Genomic DNA, 24,055 nt, shown 5'->3' with positions numbered 1-24,055 from the left:
AATAGCCAGTGCTCTACCTAAACACAAGGGCCTAACAACCCTGTATTGTCACTTGGAGCCAGGGCAAGGGAGTCAGGAAATTCCATACCCTTCAAAGAACCTTTCCAGAAGCTTCTCCCACCTTTCAGGACAAGGGCACTAGGGTATAGAAATAGGACCTTCCCCTCACGTCTTCAGTACAATTCTGGACCTGTAGGTACTTTGCCAGGAAGAAGGACTGCTGTACTGGTACAAAGACTGCCACTCTGCTGGACTGCTGCTCTGGAAGAACTGCTGTGCTGAACTGCTGCCTTCTGGACTGTGGAAGAAAACTGGACCTGCAACTTCATCTTGAACCCAGGACCACAGAGTGACTCAGAGGACTGGCCTGCTGGCTACCCGATATGAGCCTAAGGGACATAACGGGCTCCCCCCACAGCTTCTGGGCCTGTCTTCTTTGAGTTCCTGACCCCCAAAGCTTGCATCTTAGTTTCTACACCCTTGGTGTGTCTCTTGTAAATCAAGCTGTTTGGGCTCTTCACAACTGCACCAGCCCACAAGTCAACAAAGCATGGCGTGCTCTTTCTACCATGCCAACTGCCACTTACAAATCTCTCCTTGCTTCTCGCTACCCTCTCCAACATGAACAAGACTGAACGAAGCACAAAACTTGAGAAGATAAAACTCCATCAGGACTAATCTGCGACTGTATCCAACACATAATCCATTTCATTCTGCCTGAATTTTTTACTTTGACCCAGTCCACAGCGACCAGATAGCCTTGGTTGGCACTTTCTGCTTTCAAGTTCTATACTGCACGATTCTTTAAAGCTGCATAACTCCAATTTACTGATTGATTTTTTGTTGTTTTGGTGTCAAATAATGCATTTAAATATATTTTTTTAAATGTACTCTATTTTTCTAAATTGCTTTGGATTTTCTGGTATTGTGTTTTCACTTTATCATGAGTCTGTCGGACAATTCTAGACTGTGCTCTTTTTTCTCCCTCTGTTTATGTGTTTTGCTGCGCCTTCACAAGAATGCTGGACAATTTTTATTTTGTCGTTTTGTTATTCTGTTTTGTATGCTTCTTACCTTGTGATGCATAATCTGTAAAGCGCTCTGATACCCTCAGTGGTCATGTTCGCGCTATATAAAACTTTCTAAATAAATAAAATAAATTACTGTTTGTGAGCTGCATAGTTTAATTTACACCTTGCCTCCAAGTTAAGCCTGACTGCTTGTTGTGCCAAGCTACCCAGGGTTAAGCACAGTTTAATTTAGTGACTTTTTGTGGTTCACCGTGCAAGGTATTGTGGCGGTTGGTTAACAGGGCTCACCCCAGTCAACCAACAACCACTTTTTCTAACACCCACCCTCTCCTTAATACCTCATTCGTCACTTCAGAGAGTGCTTAGCTGGAAAAAAGATATTGGCTCCATATCGAAAGCAGAATATCTGTAAATACCTATTCATTGTTCACAAGGCTCTGGCTGCATAGGGCCAACTTAGCTCAGTAATAGTTTTATTCCATATGACTTGGGTTGCCACATCAGATGATCTGATAATAATCATCCCTCACTCTTCTGAGTGTACCTAATCTCCACCTCTGTAGAACGGATGGGAGACTCTTCTTTTACCATGAGGTTCACTAAGAACTCTTCCTTTAGATATTTGGTGTCTCTCAAAGCATCTTCTTTTGAAAAACTCAGGACGCCTTCGGGCAGCTGAGCGCTTGAACTCACTCACTCTTGCAAAACACTGCTATAAGACAGGTTCCCAATGCCTCTTAGGCATTGGAGCAGTTGCTGGTGCATTTTGACTGCGAGCACATAGACATTTTAACTCTAATTTTAATGTGCCTCCCCATAATTACTCCAGAATTGTACTAGTTTATTTTTGAGAATCACACCCTTTTGACAAACTATTTACCACATTTTCTCAGACTTTTTTTTTTTTGCATGTATGTGGATAGTGCACACATTTGCCCTGCTTGCTTGTGGCTATGCGCCAATGCGAATCCAAAACATAAATACATTTTAAGAAACTATTTCCTTACTTGTGTATATAAAGCTTTAATCAAAATCCTTTTTTTATAGCAAATGTATATGCCACTAAATGAGTGGGATGCAAAATGGTCACATTTCAGGCATTCTGGTTAGTGGAGAGATGCATGAAAAACTTTGACTGCATTTTGCCAGTATTAGTGTAATTATAACCTGCTTTAGCCATGTTGTTTGGCGCAGGCTAACACTGCACAGAGGCAGTGCCTGTTTCTGAACTTGGAACGCATTGAAATGCTCAAAGGCACGAAAGAACTGAATAGCTTACACAGGCGAGAACAGTTTACATTTTTATTATTACAGAAGGTCTTTCTACTCTATTGTGATCTCAGAGAGGCAATGGCTCGTGTTCTTTGTGTGAAATCGTAACATGCGACTAATACTAGAAACTTGTGTGTAGAAGAGTATACATTTGGGGTTTGTCTCCATTGAGGATTTCAGAGGGAAACCATGTTCAACTGACTCTGTGACTCAAAGACTCTTCATTTTTCAGTTGTTAATAAAACCCTTTGAATCTGCAGCAGCGTATAAGGAGAATTATTTCAAAGATGGGTAAGAGTGGGGAGAGGGATAGGCAAATGGAAAACATGAGCGGTTCCAGAATTCTGGTGGCTTTAGAGCGAACAATTGCAAGGGCCATGAGGGTGAATGGCGAAGCACAGAAACCAACAGAAGTTGTAAACAGAATTTAGCAAGTGGATGGGAGTACAGAAGTGGATGAACACATTTATACACAATTGAATCACTGAAAAAAATCAAACTTACAGCATTAATAAAGAAGAAAAGCTGGCATTCCAATATCTGAAGAGCATTAATAGCTTCACTATCAAGCGGTGGTCTTCATTTCTCTACAGTGCTAAATATTCCACATTGAATCTTTCCCAGCCACTTACCTCGATCACCCCTTCCTGTAAACCAACTCAATTGTGACTCACCCTGTCCTAAATACTATTCAGGCTTGTAATAGGTGGAAGATATCCTGCCTTCCCAGTCATCTTGATACTGTGGCACGTCTCCACTTCCCAATGATAAAGCATAAGTCTGTGTTGAACAGTACTGTTAACACATAACTACCGTTCTTCTTCCTCATCCACGTGGTCTTTTCTCTCCTTACTCATCTACAAGCTTGTGCTCCTCACACTACATATTTTTCCACCTTCACTGTCTTAGACTTGGATAATATCGATTGTTCTTTCACACATCTTTCTCAACCCAATCCTTCCCTAATTCGGACTCCTAGCTTCCAGGCTTCACCTCAGGAATCCCAGCACACTGATGTTCTCTCAGACCCCCTTTCCTTCTTCAGCCAGTCTACCTACTAGCATTTTCTCTCATTCTGTCAAGTGAGCTTCCACTATTCCCATCTTTAAAATTACACATCGTCCCTTTCTAACGCCTCAATCTCTCTCTTCCCCTTTTGTTCTAAACTTCTTCAGTGAGATGTTTTTAACCAGCTAAATTGCTATCTGGATATCAGGTCTCTCATTACAGCGTTCCCAGAGCTCTGATATAGGTCTTTTCCTTTCATCGTTTTACACGCCCCTCTTATCACTCATTTCTCCTTTTGGGCTCTCGTCACTTCTATGCCACTCGGCCTAAACAGTCACTTCCTTCTATTCTTAGGATTCTTCACAATATGGCAGCATCTTCTAGATTCGGCCCAATCATGAAGGGCATCTCACTCTCTCTATATCAGTCTGCCCAAAACTGAAATTCAATTCTGCCTTGCATCCTCCACCATTCACACTTCCCTCTGTATTTTCTGTTCCATTATCTTCTGCGGCCCATAATTCAGATGTAAATTTGGGACACTTCGCTGTCCTTTTCTACTATTTTGTGTGCAATTGTACACTCGTTTTCAGTTTAGAAAAACATCCCCACGTTTTCTTTCTGCTATGATAGGCATCCACTGTTCTCTCACCTTATTACTCCTACTCACTTTACACACTACCTGTCTTTTCCCTTGCACTCAATCTATTTTAAACTCTTCAGTTTCACGTCTCTTCAACTACTTTGATCTCTTTCTTCCCTCTGCTTGCTCCCATTTTACGCCTGTATTCTTTTCCATTTCTTTGTATCACTTTATAAGTCATCCATAGTCTCTCTGGATTTTCTTCTCTTTGACTACCCTTCATGTGCCCGGTCTTTTTCTTACTTCTATTAATTACTACACTATAAGCACACGAGAGGAGTCCCCTTTCACACTGGCCATCTTTCCACTCTTTCGTAATACAAAATGTCCTGCTCCTCTTTGCTTACAAGTCCTTTGATGCGGCCTCCATTTTTCTTTTCTAGGCTACATTTTAATTAACTTGCTGGTAGAGCTCAAGATACTATCCCCTCTGTTCGTTGTTGTAAGAATGAAAACCCCTGACCTCTGGCAACCTCACAATGTTATACTTCGTCCTCAGGGTCTCCATAATGCCCTTTTTTTGCAGTAGGGTCCCTTAGTCCAGAGGGACCTCCCAAACTTCAGATTGGTGCACCTCGAACACCCCTTGAGGGATCACTGTACCATGGCATGAAGGCAGCAACTTTTGCTATCCCAGAATTTTCTCTGAAGAGGAAACACTTTAACTCACCTGATTGACAGAAATTTTGTAATTGTAAGCATATGCTGGACTAGGGCTGGCAATGATGGTGCTCCACATTGGGCATTTACGCAGGAGCTACCCACCAGCTTACTGAACCACATTTCGAAAGAGGACTGGTGTTGGCCACAGCTGACAAAGCATTCCACAGCTAGTTGAGCAGGTGCACTACTCACTTCCTACTGACTAGGACTAAGCCTGTGCTCTTCCTACTGGCCTTGCCCGCATGGAATTCCTACAATGAGTCCTGCATCACTGGAGAGAGCCAATGCTCCCTCTATCCTTCACCATAAGATGGAGGCAAACTCTTGACAATTCAAACTCTCAAACGCTCTCTAAACTCAGTCTACCCATACCCATGGAAATGGCCTACCCTATTGCAAATGCAGGTGAGATATTGGTCATTCAGCATACCACGTACAACCATGTCAGGACCAATTTCTAATATTATCAAGGGCTTTGTTGTTTCCTTGACCTTGCCGAGCGCAACAGTCCAGCACCCAGGTGGCTAGGCACTATCTGTGATCTTTCTGGACCCCACATGCTCTTGCCTATTGCAGAAAAAATGTGATCCTCCTTTTCAACCAGTGCCTGTTTCAGGCTATTTCCGTATCCATAATGCACTGCATTTGTGCTTTGTTATTTCCGTTCACGTGTATTCCAAGCTTTGCGATAACTGAAGTTCCACAAAACATTAAGTGATCTCCACTTTCAAGGAATATGATCATGGATTATTATGAAACCAGAGCCTTCTTTCATTTAGGGAGCCCAGTGGCTTCAGTAATTACCCATTCTGGAAAACCCAGCCTTATACTTGTACTATATGTGCACGAGGCACAATGAGAAAATTCAGTTGGTAGTGCATATGACGGTGCCAGTGTATGGCTATACATTTCAAAAGAAAAAAGGCAAGACGTAGATGGTGAGCATAACATGGAGTACCCGCTTGTGAGGATTAATTGAATGATAGCACAAATGGGTTTGAAAAGTTGTATGTTTCTAGCTCGTCACTGCATGCTTGGGTTCCCACCATTTGAATATATAATCTTTGAAAGAAAAGCCTCCTTCTAATCAGCGTCAAAGTATTCTGGACAGTGATGAATTCAGGAGCGGTTTGGTAGAGTGGAGGGGAGAGGCGGAGAAACCGACAAGTTTGCTAAGATGTCAGAGCAATTTCCCAACAAATAAGAATTGTATTTGAAGCAGCTGCGGTCTGATGGTTATTTTAGCCAGCACTAGTCGAAACATCTCAATTCGCACCATCTTTAAAAAAATAATTAAAAAATTGTAACACCGTAACAGGCCTGACAAGGGAGGAGTGAAATATTAGGACCAAGGATGCATTGTTATGTGTCTTAAACGTATTTTTGAGTAAGTAATGAAAATGAAAAGAAAACTACAACCACTGGAGAATATGTAGTGGAAGGGTGATGGAAGACTGTTCCAGCATGTGCTTCAGATGGATGAATGTGCCTTGATTCCAGCTGAAACTCTATAGTTTTAAGAAGACTTCAATCATGAAGAGGACAATCTGGACTCTAGCGGAATAGAAGGGCAGCAAAACACTCGGAGAAAAGACCTAGAATTTTTTTTTCCAGAAGATTAGAAAAATGAGGCACAATGAATCCTATAAGAGAACGAGAAGTCCTGATAATGGACCGGACTTTAAGAAATGCCTCTAACTTAGAAAATACTCAAGGCATCAACAAAACAAACTGTTTGTGATGTCAGTATGAAAAAATAACTGGTACCAGAGTTCGCAAAGTTTGTCACGAAGGACAGTACCATATGAACATCTGGTACGATGAGTGGAGCCCCAGGAAGAGAGTCTCCTTTCATCTTCTTGTTCCATTGGATGAAGAAATGAATGAATGAAGGAAGCAGTGAAGTGAAACGCATAGTAAATTACTTTGGTAAACAGAAAATTGTCTCGGTCCTTTTAGTCCGTCTTTTTGTGCCAGCACGAAACAACCATATGCAAATCAGCCTTGGCCTTGCTCCAAAAGGAACAGTCCAGCCCGAATTGCCAGGTCAGATCCTCTCTGAACCAAAACACATGCAACCCTGGAGCGGTGTCAGCCTATTTTTGCTTTGTACACTGTACACAGAATTTCGGTGTAGCCAACGTGATGAGTGTTTGTGATGTGTATGAGGCAAGAATGGTGCTCTTATCCCACAATTTATCACAGCATGTGGAGCAAGGAGTGGTGAGGGATAGAAAACTTGAGATTTACATCATTGTTCTGTCTGGTTGGTAGTGTGCGGAGTATGTAGAAAGTGTTTTGGTGACATGCAGAATGAGTAGTGGGTTGAACTTCTGCGATTATATCTGGAGCGGAACGAGGCTCCCTTATAGATAGCTGCACATCTGGCCATGCCTACCATCCTTGTGGAAGTATTTGTACCTGTTATGCTTTGTGTGGGTGAGTCATTTTAATCCAAAATCATCTGTTTGGGAAGAACCAGATCTTTATTTCTTTCATAAAGTCTAAGTGACCCAAGATACTTCTCGTCTTTGCCAGAAGAGAATTTCACTGTTTTACAGCTTTAATAGATAATGAGGTTCCTCGATTCCTTCTAGTGGTGAGGGGGCAGGGAGGGGGAGGCTGAATAGCCGAGATGTTAGATGAGAAGGGAGGGTATATACTGTGAATATCTTTGGTGCAGTGCTTTAAATGGGCCGGTACTATCAGGTACCGAGTACCGGCACATTTTGTTTAGACGGATAGTACTACCACTTCTCAAGAGAAATGTAATACTTTTAACTGGAGAGTACCGGCACTTCTTAGAAACAAGCAGGTGCTCTGTTACAGAGTACCTGCACTTCTGTTTTTCCATTTCAAACACTGCTTTGGTGTATTAGTTGGATCAAGTATAAATCCTTTTTCTGAATGTGTCCGTGGGCGATAAAGAGTTGTGAAAGTACAGCCAACAGTAAAGTGCTTGCGGCACTGGTATAATGTGTTAAAAAGGGTTAAAGGTAAGAGCTGATTTGTTGCAACAGGAAGAGCAGGGTCCATAGACAAGGGCCATTTGTGTTGTATAGCCAAGATATGACAAGGGTGAAATTGGCCTCCAGCGTTTGAGGGAACCTAGATTAGTAAAAACTTTTACAAAATTTGCATTGTGTAAAGCACTGTGCATGACTTAGTTCACTTGAGGAAAAAGGGAAAGGCTGGAACCCATGATCACTTCCACATTACACACTTAAATTGATATAAGTGGCAGAGGGTCTGGCGCCTCATGACTGGAATGTGGCCATTCAGTCATTTTAACCACAGGTTAGGATTTCGGATTTGCAAGGGTTTAGATAAGGGTTGTCACTCACAAGTGCTAGCTAATTTAGATTCCACTTTTAAGTCTGCTGTTAGCATAGCTGTAGTAGCAGAGGCTAAAGGACTTGATGGGGTCCAGTAAAGGGCTATTGCGCATGCAAATATTTTTCTACTTGCAAACATTTGCATTACTTTCCAGTACAGCCAAACCTAAGCTAAAGGAGCTTGAGAGGGCCGACATTCTCGTCATGTAATATGCTTCGGGGTACAGTACCAATACAGAGTCTTAGGTACACAAAGAAATTAAATGTAGTCAAGATTTATTCTGCTATTTTTACTTCACATAAATATTAGCAAAGACAATAAACTTAAAACTTCCCTTTTTCCCTCAAACTTGGCACCAGGGGAAAATAAAAATACTATGTACCCATTATGCAGTCTAGCTAACTAAAAAGGGGAAGAAGAAAAAATATAATAATCGACCTGCACGTCGTAAAGGGTAAGCAGTACAAACATTTAGGGTGTTGCTCACATTTCAGTAATATAAATAAAAAAGGCTACTGGGTTGTTAACCTCGATTGCAACCAGTGCATCGGAAGTAAACACTAGTCAAATATTAGGATGTTATGAGACACTGCTCCACAAATGCCAATAATGTGTGAGATCACTAGTTTCTGCAGAGTTTAAAACAAATTGGTTGGAAGTGCAGTGGGTTGACATTTATGGTGAAGAGCAACAATCTGCACTTCCATCATCTGAATTCCATATTTTTCAGTGTAGAGTGCCAGGACTAAGTGTCTAGTGCACATTGGTGTAGAGTCTGTTCTTGATGAAGACAATATTGGGCAGGTGCTGCCGGATGCCAGGATAATTCTGAATATGACAAAACCATCGAGAGACATTTTCATATTTCTCCTTCTCTTGAATAGAAAGGCCAGCCTAAAAGGGGAGAAGAATAAATACTGTGTGATTGGAAAACACTCAGTAATATTTAAATTTTTAGAGACTCAAATCAATTGCTACTATACTTTGATTAATCTTACATTTCACATAAAAAATTAGATTTTTACCCAGTAGGCTAACAGCATGCTCAGTAAACATCATTCGTATAAAGCTTATCAAAATACAGACACAAACATAATGAAAATATTTCTATCTCCTATTAAGAAACCTCAGATAAGGAGTCTGACTGCCAGAAGCAATGCAGGCTTCGGCAACACACAAGGTAGCAGTACAAGCTTTCCCTCTAGAGCAGAGTGGTTACAGCAGTTCCAACTTCCCTCAAACATAGAATAGGTAAAGCACAGTTATCAACAATGAGAGATTCCCTTGCACTCAATCAATCACCCGTGAGGGTCTCAAGGTGGTGGGGGATGGGGGGCTGCTGGTAGGACTGGCTGGAGGATCATTCAAAGAGCCAGGTTTTGAGGTCCTTCCTGAATTGGGTCAGCGACGCAGATTGCCGGAGGTGGAGGGGAAGGGGAAGGGTTTTCCAGGTCCTGGCTGCGAGGTAGGAGAACAACCTTCCTCCACTCCATTCTTGTGGATCCTGGGGACAGAGGCAAGGGCAATTTGGGAGGATCAGAGTTGTCTGGCGGGTACGTGGGATGTGAAGCGGAGGTTTAGGTATGTTGGTCCTTCATTGTGTAGAGCTCTGTAGGTGTGAGTGAGGAGCTTGAAAGTGATCCCCTTGTTGAGTGGGAGCCAGTGGAGTTGTCGGAGGTGTGGCGTGACGTGGCTGCACAGGGGATATCGAGGACCAGTCTGGCTTTGGCGTTTTGAACGTTCTGTAGTTTCTTGAGCTGTTTCCGGGTGATGCCGGCGTAGAGTGCATTGCCATAGTCGAGTATGCTGGTGGCGAGTGCGTGAGTGACCGACTTTTAGGATTCTGTGGGGATCCATTTGAATGTCTTTCAAAGTAGGCAGAGCGTGTAGAAGCAGGCTGAGGAAACTGTTGAAATGGCAGTTAATAGTGAGCAATGAGGCCAGTATGATGCCAAGGTTGCTTGTGTGATCCGTCACAGTGGGGGGGGGGGGGGGGATCCCAGAGCGGGTGGCCAACAGGAGTTGTCCCAAGCTGAAGGGGTGGGTCCCAGGATGAGTACTTCGGTCTTGTCCGAGTTGAGCTTGAGGCAGCTGTCTTTCATGCAGGTAGCAACAAGCTTTGATTCTCCTGTGTAAGTTGGTTCTGGCGGTTGTGGGTTCGTTGGTGAGGGAGAGGATCAGCTGGGTGTCGTCGTCGTAAGAGATGAAGTTGAGTCCGTGGCTTCAGACGATGGCTGCGAGGGGGGCCATGTAAATGTTGAAGAGGGTGGGGCTCAGGAAGGAGCCCTGGGGAACTTCACAGCTGATCTCTGTGGGTTCTGAGAGGAACAGTGGTAGTCTAAATCACTGGGTCTGGCTGGTGAGGAAGGAGTGGATCCAGTCCAGAGCCTTGTCCCGAATGTCGGCGTCGTGGCGTCTCATGATTAGGATGCGGTAGGAGACTGTGCCAAAGGGGGCCAATAGGTGTTGTAGGATGAGGTCTGCGGTCTCGTCCTGGCCGAGGAGGGAGAGTATGTTGTCAGTGGAGGCGAGGAGTGCGGTCTCCGTGCTGTGGTTGCTTCGGAAGCCGGATTGGGAGGTGTCCAGGATGTGGTTCACTTCAATAAACTGGGAGAGTTGGGCGCTGATGGCTTTCTCGATGGCCTTGGCTGGGAAGGGAAGGAGGGAGATGTGTCTGAGGTTCTTGAGGTCTGTCGGGTCCGAGGACGGCTTCTTCAGTAGGGGGTTGATCTCTGCATGTTTCCAGTCATCGTGGAAGGTGGCGGTTTCAATGGAGCAGTTGATGGCGCAGCAAAGCTGGGGGCGATGGTGGCGGCTGCTCTGTGGAAGGTGTGGTACAGGTAAGGACCCATTGGGGCTCCTGAGTGGATGCTCTTCATGGTCTTGAGCGTGTCCTCTGTTGTGAGCGGGAGTCCAGCAGAACACTGTCTGTTGGGGTGCGGCTTGGTTGTGTGCGATGGTGGTGGGCGTGGTGGTCAGGTCTGGGGTGTCGAAGCGGTCGTAGATCTTGTGGTGGAAGAAGGTGCAGAGTTTGTTGCAGAGGTCTTGGGAGAAAGGGGGGGGGGGGAGAAGAGAGTCTGTGGTCTCGTTGTTGGGCCTGGCACACTCCTGGACAATGGCGAAGAGTTCTTTGCTGATGTGTGTTGGCATGGATTCAGTCTTGGAGGGGTGTTTTCTTTGTGGTTTTCAGGAGGAGGTGGTGTGCACAGACAGCGGATTTGAAGGTTGCGTGAGTTTCTGGGGTTTTGTTGTTCCTCCATCTCTTCTTGAGTGGTCGGCTGCTGAGTCTGGACTAGCGAAGGGCGGGAGTGAACCAGCAGGCCTTCTTGGAGTGTTGCTTGCCTGGTCGTTTCAGGAGGGGTGCCAGCGCAGCTGGAGATCCATAGGTGGAGGTTCTGTATTGCGGTGTTGGTGTCCTTTGGCGGAATGGTTGTGCTGAGGGAGTAGACAAGAAGTAGTTCAGTGCACTTGATCCAGCTGCGACAGGGAGGGGGGGCGATAATGACGGTGGCGTACTGTGAACGTGGTGAAGGCAAGATGCACGCAGTGATGGTCGATGCAGGAGAGTTCCGTGGTGTGGCTGTAGCTGATGTTCCTGCTGGCGGAGAAGGCAGAGTCAAGGGTGTGTCAGGCTGTGTGGGTTGGTGCGGTGACTAGACACTCGAGTCCGATGTTGGTGAGATTCTCCAGAAGGGAGGCAGTGTTCTGGTCACTGGGGTTGTCCATGCGGAAGTTGAGGTCTACGAGTAGGATGTAGGCGCTGGATGAGAAAGCCTGGGGTACGCAGAGGTCAACAATGGTGTCGGTGAAAGAGGGTGGGGGGGGGATGGTCGGGACGGGGGGCCTGTAGACGAGGGTGTCGTAGAGGGTGGTGTTGGTCCGGATCTGGAAGTGGAGGTGTTCCATGGTTGTTGTTGGGTCGTTAGAGTGTGCGGTCAGTCGGAGTGTGCTTTTGTGGAAGATAGCGATGCCTCCTCCTGGGTGGTCCTTGCGGGTGATTTTGTAGCCGTCGGAATGGCGATGGCGATGTCCAGTCCAGAGCAGGGGTTGGTCCAGGTTTCCATGAAGAAAGTGATGTTAGGAGAGGTGGTGTCGAGGAGGTCCCAGATTTCTGTGGCGTGTCTGTGGAGGGACTGCACGTTGAGGATGCAGCCGAGTCGGACAGTTGCGTTGTTGGTCAGCTGGACGGCGAGAGGAGCTGGCTTGTTGGAGTGGCTGATGGTGCGGTTGCAGTTCCAGCAGGCGAAGGGTCTTCTTCAGTGATGCTACATGGCAGGCCGCGTTGCATTCCGGGTTGAGGAGGGTGCTGGCGTCATAGGGGTGGAATGTCTGAGAAGCAGGGTCCCTGGTGCTGGGCGCAGTCCAGGCGCGTAGCACTTAGTACACAGGCAGCAAAACACGTGCAGCAGCAATGTAAGATCACTTTACTGAAAGAAGATACATAGCTCCGGCACTGACAGGTCAAAGTGAGGAGCAGGGCCTACAGTTGAAATCCTCAAACCCCACAGATGTTCAGGCAGGTGTGGGGGCAGGGGCCTGTTAGAAGAGTTTCAGGTCACTTGTTAAGAGAGTGTCACCAGTTTTCCATCGCACATTATCTGCTAGTCATTAGTGGCACTAAGCTGGTTACCCTGACCATTCGAGATAAGAAAGCAGCAATAGCTGGACTCAGCTGATAGAGATACAAGGGTGTCTCTCTTCCCAAGTTCATATTCCTTTGCGAAGTAAGAATCTCACAAATGCCACATAGTACAAGGTCTCCAAGCTGCCCTCCAATGAGGAGGAGGGCCTGCTTCCCTTCAATACGGTCCATCCCCACCCACTACACACAGTATACACTACTCTTACTGTACTGTATACTGTGTTGTTTAAATTGTTCTGGTCTTAAGACCAAACTCAAAATAAATATACACGTCTGTTATAAACGCAATCCTCCGACCACTGCAAATCAAAGTAAAAGTGTCACCTTCCTGACTGACCAGCTTCTCTGTGAGGGTGGTAGAAAGGGAATACAATCTCTTAGAACAGCAAGAAAAATACCCAGGTTCTGTAATTTCTTTTGGCCAGCCAATCACGATGAAGGGTGTGTGCCACTTAGGATGTGAACAATTAAAAAGTATATAGTCTCATCGTTTCTTTAGGTGCCTGCTAATGGAATCAGTCAAGAAATGGACAGTGCTATATAATCTGAGATTCTGCCACGATTACAGAACTACATACGCAGGCCACAGTCCATTTCCAACCCCAAAGAAATGTGGTTTTGCTAAACTCAGGAGATTAGGGACTTTCTTTAGTAAGCAAAACTGAATTTTTGTTAGTCGGTTTGGCAAATCTGTGTAGGGCATGCGTCAATAAATAGCTAGGAATGCCTATAAACAAATTGCCTTGCAGCTAAACTACGAAAAATGGCTTGGGGAAGGTGTGTGGCACAAAACACCACAGCATGAAAAGGGTTATTAAGTTTTTGGCAATCTGTGAAAAATGGACTCCAATGATAGATTTGCTAACAATAATTAATTCAGCCTAGGATAAAAGATCTCCTAAGCAGAAAAGAAAACCAAACATGTGGTACATCAATCCAAGTGCCCCTTTGATCAATGCAATATAAACAATTAAGAAAATCGTGTTTTACAAGGTCATCCGGTATAATAATATAACTCACCATTACTGGATGCAGTCCGTAATACATAAGAATATCAGCCAATGTGAATCTCATTCCAACGAAATAGACCTTATCTTCAAGATACAAGTTAAGTTCCTAAAAGAAAGCAAAAACGAGTGAGTTCTCACTTATTAAACCGACAAGTAACAACTGGAAAACAACCTCCATTACTGAAACTTATGTCAATCAAATTTCGCCTCGAATAAACATTCTCTGAGGGATATTTTAGTTAAGGGGTTGGGGTGCAACAATCGACTAGGTGAATCCACAACACATCCGGCATGTTCTACAATTGTTTCTTTCATTACTTCTAGCATGCGTCATATCATATAACTAAAGTCTGAAAGTAACAGCGGAGTATAGGGAGAAAAGATCAGAGAACTGGATACCGACCATATGACCATCTCTCCTCCAATTACTTCAAAGCTGAATAATAAAGTCCCATGATCCAGGGCATCGAAAGTACCAAAAACTGGATGATGTGGCACCACATCTAGGCCTAACCTTTAAGAGCATCCCAGCGGATACCATCTTTTTTGCTACCTTGAAGGTGAGAGGGGGAGAAAAGATGGCCAAGGATAGGGGATCACAGCTTGTACATTGTTTTCAGTTCAGCCATATCATTATTGTGACACGGATGCTGCACAGTACGCATCCATCTTACATTTGCATAGACTTCAGGATGTGGTTCATGGCATCATTGCTACCAGTTCCAGATGCACTTGCTCCCAGGATCTTTGCTAATGTCAATGAAAATCAGTAACCGGCCATTTAACAACAGCCAGCATGCCATAATTTGGGTCGATGATCCTTCCCGAGACACCCATTATAAAAGTGGTGGTTCTCATTATTTAACATTACTACCTTCTTCACGGGATAATGCATCTGATAGAATACAAAGCGTTGCACCCTTTTAAATTGTTACACTACCACATGAAGCAATTAACAATACCATACCAACCTTTCTCAGTGAAAGAATAGCTGAAGTCCTGTTAAGGTGAGGCCCAACTACTATTTTTAGGGCACAGTTATAACACATGTAAGCAGTTACTAGATGGCTATGTTTCCCCCACTCCTACTTGCTGGTACTCGAGTTATATTGAACAGTAGTTTCCTAGTCTTATTAGGCACTAGGACGCCACCATCACCAGCATGGTTTCCATCCCAGAGGGCAACAGCATCCTCCTCCAGAATCTGGACTCCGCACAGGAAGGGGGTTCAATTTTCAGCTCTTCACTCCTTCCTTACACCGGCCTATTTGGCAAGTATCGTCCACAGATCTTCGGCATTCTGTAGTGATCTTGATATTTCAGGAAAAGGTAGAAAGTATCTACCCCTCCTTTAGCGGTTACATGTCCCTGGATGAACCTACATTGTACCCTCAGGATGAAAGAAGGGCACATTTCTTTTGAAATCAATTCCCGTCAAACCAAGAAACAGATGTTAGAGCCCTGCTGTTGGGGACCATTGTTGGGACAATCATATCCTTTAATCTGTAGAAGAGTAACTAAGATGGACAATGCAATCTTTAGCTCAGAGACAATTCCTAACAAATAGAAAATCAGTACTGGCTTGCCGATCCTAGAGAAACCAAGCTTATTATCATGTATATGGCCAATTAACCTACATACTGCTCTAGCAAATTTGCCATAAAGGGTTGTGTTCGAACTGGGGGTCTCTAGTTGGCAGTGATATCACCCTGTCCAAGTAGGAACCCTTCCTTCTAGTCAATATAAGTAAAGTACACACCTAATTCTGCCTAGGCTCACCCCTATATAACCCACAGTATCACAGTGAAAACACCCCTAATAGACACCACATCAGTTTAGAAAAATAAAGTATCTTTATCTAAACCAAACAAGACCACAACGACAAAAATCCAACATACAAACATCAAAATATCACTTGTAGAAGGCTTCTTGCAAAAATATAGCTCTTAGACGACAATAGCTCCAACTGTGGCTATATCGACTTTGTGACAGGTACAAATCCAAAGAACGGCGCCTACCATGAGTTGCGATGGCCAGCCACGGAGTCACACAGACTCCCAGAGGAACAGTACCTTTTGTTATGATCCAAACAACGGCGTCGCACAGGGTTGGGGTGGTGATGGGGTGCCTGTGCTGGGCGGAGTCAGTTCTTACTGTCACAGGGGAAGTGAGGTGTCTGTTCCTTTCTGATACGCAAGGGAGCAGAGGCGGCAGTTTCTTACTGCTACGCAGGGGAGGCGAGGTGGCAGTTCCTTACTGCTGCGCAGGGAAGAGGAGGCGCCAGTTCTTTACTGTGCAGGGGAGGTGACGCGGCGGTGTGGTGGTTCCTTACGATGGTCCAGCGTAAGGCAATCACCCATGTCGGTTATTGACAACGTGAGGGTGGACGGGAGGCGCTGGCGTCGAGCGGGGCTTTGTGCACTCCACGAGCGGTGCCTTTGGCCTACGTGCAGGCAGCAGCCTCGATGACGGCATCAGAGTCGAATCAGCGACAGCAGGCATCAGGGCTGCGGTGTCGTTGCAGTCGGGCTGCGCTCATCCAGAGAGATGTAACCACCTGGTCGGTGCAGGCAGAAGCGTTGAAGCTGGCGCTGGAAATCTTCTTCTTGGGGTTTTGCAGCCACGCAAACACCTCCAGTGGTCCAGAACTAGAAGTGGCAACACTAGGCATGACAGAACTCCCAGTAGTGGAGTTTAGGGATGCTGCAAGTGAAGTCTTTGTATCCTCAAGACTTCAGAACAGGAGGCAAGCACTACTTCAAGCCCTTGGAGATCTTCACAAGCAGGATTCCCAGCAAAGTTCAGGTAGAAGCAGGCAACTGTAGGCTAACCCATCAAAGCACACACAACAAAGGGAGCATACTCCTCCTTACAGCTCTTCAGCCCTTCCCCTTGGCAGAGGGTCCTCTTGATCCAGAAGTAATCTCAAGTTCTGGGTGTTTTAGGTCTACTACTTATACCTTTTCCCTTTGAAGCCTTTTGTTCAGAAAGTCTCTCTTGCTCAGTAAAACCAGTTTTGTCCTCCCTGGTCCATCTTCACTACAGGAGGTGGAGACAGCATTGTGCAGAGCAGACATAGCCTTTTCAGGTGTGAGTGTAAGCTACTCCCACCACTCTAAACGCAGAAAGGTCTATTTAGCATGGCTATGAGTCATCCAGGAAAGGCAGCACATACCTCAACCCTCCTTGTGACCATCTAGAGTGAATGCACATCCCCAGCTCCTGTCACTCCAAAACCAGACCGTGAACACACAAACAGGCAGAGGCACACAGGATGGCTAAACAGGAAAACGCCCACTTTCTAAAAATGGAACACACAATTTAAAAACCACCTTAACTAAAAGGTGTGTTATTAAATTCTGAGCTCAGAGAGCCTAACCTCCAAATCTCTAGCTGTTCCCAATTGAAAGTTACACTTGTAAAATGTTACAAGGTAGCTCCAATGGCAGAGCTAGTCCATGTAATAGTGAAATACAAAAACACAAAATATTTTACTATGCGGACATATAAAACACTCCAGCACATCTCCTACCTTTCACATACACTGCCCTCTGCCCATGAGAGTACCTTGAGCCTACCTTTGAGGCGACTTACATGTAAGAAAAGGGAAGGTTAGGTCCTGGAAAGTGGGTGGCACAATCAGTGCTGCAGGCCCACTTATAGCATTTGATTTACAGGCCCTAGGCACATATAGTGCACTTTACTAGGGACTTCCCAGTAATTCAATACAATCATGGAGAACCAATCAGAATTACAATTTATACAGGAAGCACTTGCACTTTGGCACTGATCAGCAGTGGCAAAGTGCCCAGAGCACCTAAACCCGCAAAAACGACATCCAGCACACAGGCAAAAATACAGGAATCAGAGGCAAAAAGCCAGGGGAAACCACGCCAAGGATGCCAGGTCTCACAGGTTGTGGCAATAAACCAATCAAATTTTGGTAGAGGATGAAATTCTCAATCTCCAGGCAAATGGGGCTCTGTCCGTAAAGGGGAACCGATTCCTCTCTGTTGATGCTCTCGACTAGATCAGATCCATTACGGATGAGGGGGAAATAGGCAGGAAAGATGCTTTTAGACTGCTCAGTTGTATTGGCGATACAATCCTCCACCAGGGACAGAACAGAAATTTGTACAGGAGATGCAGTGAAGCAGTAGTTAGTGGAATAAAGACTGGAGCAGTCCCATTTAGTGCCCTCTTGCGTAGAAGAGATTCTTTTGAAGGGCGGCGTGTAGGACTCTGAATTATTGATGGACACGTCTTTTGTATCATGAAGGCCATAGGAAAGTACTTTTATACTTCCATCACTTACTTTTACTTTTTATGTTTCAGTGACTAAATTGAGAGTCTGGGTCCTAGGACTGTCAATCTGCCATGGACTGCTGGTTAAGGTTATAGTTTGTGTTACCTTCATCAACTCACATCAAAGTTTGACTTTCCCTCTATTTTGAACCTCCAGCAACCTTACTCATGATTCAGGTGTAAAGGGACGGGCCCAGGGACAGGTTGCTGGGAGACAATTATATACTCCTCTCCCCCTTCAGACTCTAAATTGATTGACTGCTGATGCCCATCCATCAAGCTGCGGAGGCGATTGCTCTGCGGAGGTGACTGACACTGTTTGGAGGGGGGGGGGGTTCTCTTGATGGTGCACTCTAAGCTGGTCTGTGGCTGCTCAGGAGGAGCAGGGGTTTCTAACCAGGAGAGGAGTAGCAGGGGCTCCACTGGTTTTTCATTGGCGCGTTGGCAGAGTCCAAGGGAGGAGGCTGAACGCCCTTCCTGCTGGACATCTCGCCTGTCGCACTTTGCGTGGACACACCCTGCCACTAATCAAGATTTTCCCCTCGAGGTGATCTTGTTTCTGCTTTGATGGGATGACATGGAGGCTTTGGTAGCCTGCATATTTGGGGCTATCTGTATGGGAAAGTGCCTTCATGCTTGCTTTATCTTCTGGTAACCCTGCCCCTACCCGGTGTTGCAGTGAGGCCTTGCTACAGGGGTTTAGGGTAACTCATGGCTCCTGGTGGAGCAACTACCCTTCTAAATATGGGCCTTAAGGGACACGACGGATCCCTGGGATGAATGCGAGAGACTGGTCTGTTCACTATTGGTGTGGAGCAGTGTGGCTGAGAGAATGACTGCTGGTTGCAACCTGTCACTTGAAATAAAGTTGTGAAGAGAGCACAGAGATCCTCTCAGCAGTCCAAAATTGACCAATACACTGGAGGTGTACGGACTAAAAGTGCTTCCAATGATTTAGGCCAGAGTATTGCATCACAGGTAGCTCCTGAGACTTTCGTAGTCCAGATTCTATCAGTCATCGAACAATTGAGACTCCTGCTCGATATAAAATAGAGGCTGTATTCACAGAGGTAAATATGCTGCACATGGATCTATGCAAGGTGCCTGACAGATCGCTATCTACTGAAAAGTCTATATCTGTTCTCCAAACAGAAATGACAGAGTTGAAATCCACTGTTCACTCTCTCAGAACAGACACAATGTTGAGATAACAAACTGAAAGACGCAGAGGGTAGATCTCTCAGAGGACATTATACCAGAATATTTCATGGAGCAATGAATTAAGATCTCCCTTCACCCTGAGGGGTTCTCTGTGTTGTTTATTATAGAACAAGTTTGCAGAGTGTTGGCACCGATTTCTTCCCTGGGTGCCTCCCGTTGAGCTATCATAGCACCCATCTTAAATTATAAGAGCAGAGCCAACATTTTGCAGAATACAGGCAAAGTGGGAGACAAACAGTTTAATGATCATGTGATCTGCATGTTCCCAGATTAAATACAATGTGTGCAAACGCTTTGAAAGTCTTTTGAAGCTGTAAATCAAAAACTAAGAGCAATAGGAGTGCAGTACATGTTATTGCTACCACCAAAGTTCGTATGATACATAATAAATGTTCACAATTTATAAGAATCCTGCGGATGTGTGGGACTGGCTCAAGTTAGAAGACAGAACACAACGACAAGTTGACTCTAATAGTAATGTGGGGACTTGGTGGAGGAGGTTGTGGCCAGCAGATTGCCAAGAAGCATGCAGGAGAGACTGGAGGAGCCTCGTCAGCAGGCAAGAATCATTGTACAGGAAGATGATACCCTAAGAAGGGAGATAACTGATCGAGAAACCGAGAGTCTGTTTGCAGACGTACTTGGAAGTGACCAGATCACATTTGGGGACCAACTGATACACTGACATTGCTTGCAAACGATTCATTGGATGGCTGATGATCCAGAGTGGATAACAAAGATGGTTTGCAACTTATGGATTTACTAACCCATGCTTTGTGTGATGGAGCTTGATGGAACTGATGATCAACAGGACAGTATATAGTATTAGTAAGAAACAGTAGTGCTATTTTGTATTATCTTGAAAGGACTGAAATTGTACACATGCAAATAAAAATTGAGGTGTAGTGGTTGTTAATATTAGCCTTTATGCAGAGTTTCAACCTGCTAATAATTGCGACTATAATTCACTTAAAGTAATATAGGGCTTCCGGGGATAATCCTCTTGTGTAGATGTCTGCTCCTCTTCACTTTCTGATGGGTGGGTGACTCGAGAAGGGCTGAGCCCTCTCATACATTATAGTGGTAGGACTTTAACCACTGGGAATATAGAGCCAGCAGTTTTAGTCAGTTAGTTACTACTGAACAGATTTATTGGACGAGCGTTGATTGTTTTATTTTTGTGTAATCTTTTTTGTTATCTACACTACAGGGTTGAATGAGGTAGGGAAACACAATCTATTAAGTGTTTACCAGTGTGGGATGGGAGGGTAGGAGAATTAATTAATTACACAAGGTTTTCTATAATAGAGAAATTATAAGCAACCTAAATTTACAAGATGTGAATGGAAACTCCTGAAACAACTGTTATACTGTACAATGTGGATGAGAATTGAGGCCGTGTGGTGGTGGTGGACCCCTGATTACTTCCTATGAGTTACCCTTAGATTGAACTTCGACTAGTACAAATTGAAATATTAAACTTATATCCTGGAGTGTAAAGGGTCTTAAAGAACACACTAAAATGTATAGGGTAATCACATACCTCAGAAGACAGACCATCAGAGTGGCATTACTGCAAGAAACACACTTGATTGATACAGAGGTAGATAAGTTTAGTAGAAAATGGAGAGGCCAGATTTACTCCTCCACTTCTTGCTCCTGGGAGAGAGGAGTGTCGATATAGCTAGCCCACAGAGTCCCTTTTCTGAATCACTACACCGAGGTCGACGTCATGGGCAGATGTATATATTAGTGTATGGTATGGCCTTTTGCACTGGTAGGAGATTTGCTTTGTTAATGTATATGCCCCCAATGTTGACAGTGGTAATTTTTTCAGGGAAATTATGGAGGTGATCACGCCATATATGACTGCACCGATTATATGGGCTGGGAATTTTAATTGCACCCCCAACAGGGACATGGATCGGCATCCTCCTTGGTTACATACAAAGTCACCCATGATAAAAGTCTGCAGGAAATTAAGGTTAGATTGACCTGTGTAGATATATGGCAGGAATCACACCCCGATAAACATGAATACTCGTCATTCACTAACCCATGGAACATATAGCGGACTCGCCGGCTTTTTGGTTACGAGCAAAATAGTGGTCAAGATTGGCCCAGTACAATATCAATATAGGTAGGTTTCAGACCACTCCCTATTGGTAATAGATTATTCTGGTACCCCATGTAGGCCACATTTCCATTATGGAGACTACGACCAGAAGCCTTTCAAAACCTGGTGCTCCAAGATGAGATGGGAGAAGTACTTGATACTTATTTGAAGACCAATTGGGATACGAAGGCACTAGAGCCAACAAATAAGAGGCCTTTAGGTGCGTGGTGAGGGGTGAATGCCAGTGGCAAAGTGGTTGGAATACACCAACAACTTTTAAAAAAAAATTGTTACAACACAAAAACGTAGTGTCTGAATTACAAAGTAGGGAGCCTCTGAATGCTGTGGCAAGAAAAGACAGGTTAACTGCACCAAATTTACCAAGGGGCACACAGCACATTAGATAAATTCACACTTGGAGAATATAGGCAAAAGCTTCAAAGAGATGATGATAGGTTTCCTCTGAAGTTTAACCAGACATTTGTACACTTCTAATAGATAAACTACTAGAGTGTACACGGAGGCTACCGTTTTAGGGAAATTTCTGGACACCATGAGCGAGCGGTCAGAATAATGCTTATCAAACCTGACAAAGAACTCACTCAGATGGGGTACAATAGACTCATGATAAATTTTAAAAGAAAGGAACATACACTACACCAAACAATAACCAAATGTTACTGGAAATGATCACAATATGGCTAACTGAAAACATCTTTCTATTTGGAGAAGAAATGTATAAAAAGAACAAAGGAACCGCTATGGGGTTTTCTTTTAGTCCCAGTTACGCGTGCTTAGCGATGGGTTGGTGGGAACAGCAAATTACTTGGCATCTGCAAAATGATGAATTTGTAAACAAAACCGTGATATGGCTCGGCTTTAGCGACGACCTCCTAATCATTTGGGATGGGACAGAGACAGAATTCCAGGAATATTTTAAAATTTTGAATTCGACAACAGCCAAATTTAAATTTACTCACACCATCAGCAAAGATAGAGTGACTTTCCTGGATACAGAAATCTATATAAAAGACAGTCCTATTCAGACAACTCTACACCGTAAATCAACAGCAACAAATACTATACTCCATGCAGAAAGTTTCCACCAAGCATCACTTATCCAAACATACAATTTTTAAGAATTCAACGAATCTACTCGGAGGAAGACGAACGGAATAAACACAGTACAGTAACATCAAGGAGATTCAAACAAAAAGGTTACAATAAAGTACAATAAACAAATGTTGGCTGAAATCAAATAAAAAAACAAGAGAAGAAACCTTAAAAATAAAACCATCAAAGGAAACCAAAGACTCTGAGATAATTAGACTGATAAAGGATTACTCAAGTGAATCAAAGAAAATCAAGGAAATACGGAGGAAAAATTGGAAAATACTCCAACTGGTCTCGATGGTAAAATCATGGGTAAACACCCAAACGTAATTTTCCGGGGAGCAAGAAATTTAAAAGATCAGTTAATCCACAGCCATTTCCAGAAGAAGAAAAATAAACCTAATCAGTGGCTAAAACCTAAAAGGATTAATGAAATGTCACATTTGCAAAGTGTGCCAAATAGCAAAACAAACAAAAGAAATAAGAATGGCAAATAACAGAATGTGGCAAATCAAGGAGTTAATCACTTGTAAAAGTCAATTTGTGGTCTACGTGATCGAATGTCCTTGCCCCCGAAATACATAGGGAGCACAATTTGTGGGCTCAAAAAACGGATTCTGGAACATGTCCAAGCAACAATCAATAAAGATCGAGGAAACGCAGTAGCGAAACACATGGAACAACATCATGGAGGGGACTGGAAACTTTTGACATTTTATGCAATGGAAACAGTAGGGCGGAGTGAACGTTGTGGCAACAAGGAGAGAATACTACGTCAAAGGGAATCACGACAGATTCTGAATTTAAGAACATTCACTCCATATGGATTGAACCAAAGTAAAGAACTGTATATACATTTATAAGCTATGAAATTTGCTTCTCAGTATCCGGGTGTGTGTTTTAACACCAAAAATCACGATTTATGTTTTTTTACATGATAGACATCAAACTGATCCTTGTATTCACGAAAGGAAAATAAAGAAATTTTCAATACACAAAAAAAGCTCACTGGAGGGCTAAATTTGTGATAAAAATTCATATTAAATGAACTAAAAATTCATATTAAATGAACTAATTAACAACATATAAAATCGTAAAGAAATCAAGTAAAATGTAAAACATAGTTAAGGATCTGGATAAACAAAATAATCTTTGTCTATTTTATATGTAATTTCAATTATTGCACAAGTTCACCTTGCAATATTATTTTTTCTTTTTTTTTTGATTAGCCATTTATAAAAATGATGTGAGAAATGTAAACCTTTATAAAGTATCACGACAACTCCCAAAATGCTTTGCAATTTTACTACTAACAGGAAATTACCTAATTTAAGTTCTAATGTATTTAATTGGCTGGTTTAAACATCGCAATTATCATTGACCAAGGTCTCTGGGTAGACCGAAACTCGCCGATTTTGCCTTCACCCTGTGAAATAAGGAATAAAAGGATTAATTTAAACCCTTCGTGAGTGCAACCCAATCTCCTTTTGTTAAAAGGAATGTGAAATTAATTGCGGCCGGGCTCCGCACAGTCAGAGAGCGCCGAAAAACCAGCACAACTGAGCCAGTGGATGAAGTAAAATAAATATAGATAGATAGAGAGATATATTCCTACCCAACACCCCTCTACTTTCAACACGTCTTGTGTCTTTCATGCACTTATTGTAGGATATAGCCTACATGCTCAACCAAGTT

At 43.8% G+C, this 24,055-nt stretch overlaps 1 protein-coding gene across 1 annotated transcript in view; it reads right to left on the bottom strand.

The window, feature by feature from the left end:
• Positions 1 to 8,211: 8,211 nt before the first annotated feature.
• EEF1E1 (eukaryotic translation elongation factor 1 epsilon 1) overlaps positions 8,212 to 24,055 on the bottom strand; it is a 50,997-nt gene continuing 35,153 nt past the window's right edge. Inside the window, exons 3-4 of the mRNA XM_085607244.1 lie at positions 13,616 to 13,711; positions 8,212 to 8,847 (exon numbers count right to left, since the gene is read on the bottom strand). Coding sequence (XP_085463370.1) covers positions 8,707 to 8,847; positions 13,616 to 13,711 — 237 coding nt within the window. The 3' untranslated portion in view covers positions 8,212 to 8,706. The remainder of the gene's footprint in view (positions 8,848 to 13,615; positions 13,712 to 24,055) is intronic.

The sequence above is a fragment of the Triturus cristatus genome, chromosome 5_2, assembly GCF_964204655.1.
Source record: "Triturus cristatus chromosome 5_2, aTriCri1.1, whole genome shotgun sequence".
NCBI classification, from domain to species: Eukaryota; Metazoa; Chordata; class Amphibia; order Caudata; family Salamandridae; genus Triturus; species Triturus cristatus.
Note: the sequence above shows the minus strand (reverse complement) of the source record. Positions and strands in the feature narration are given on the sequence as shown.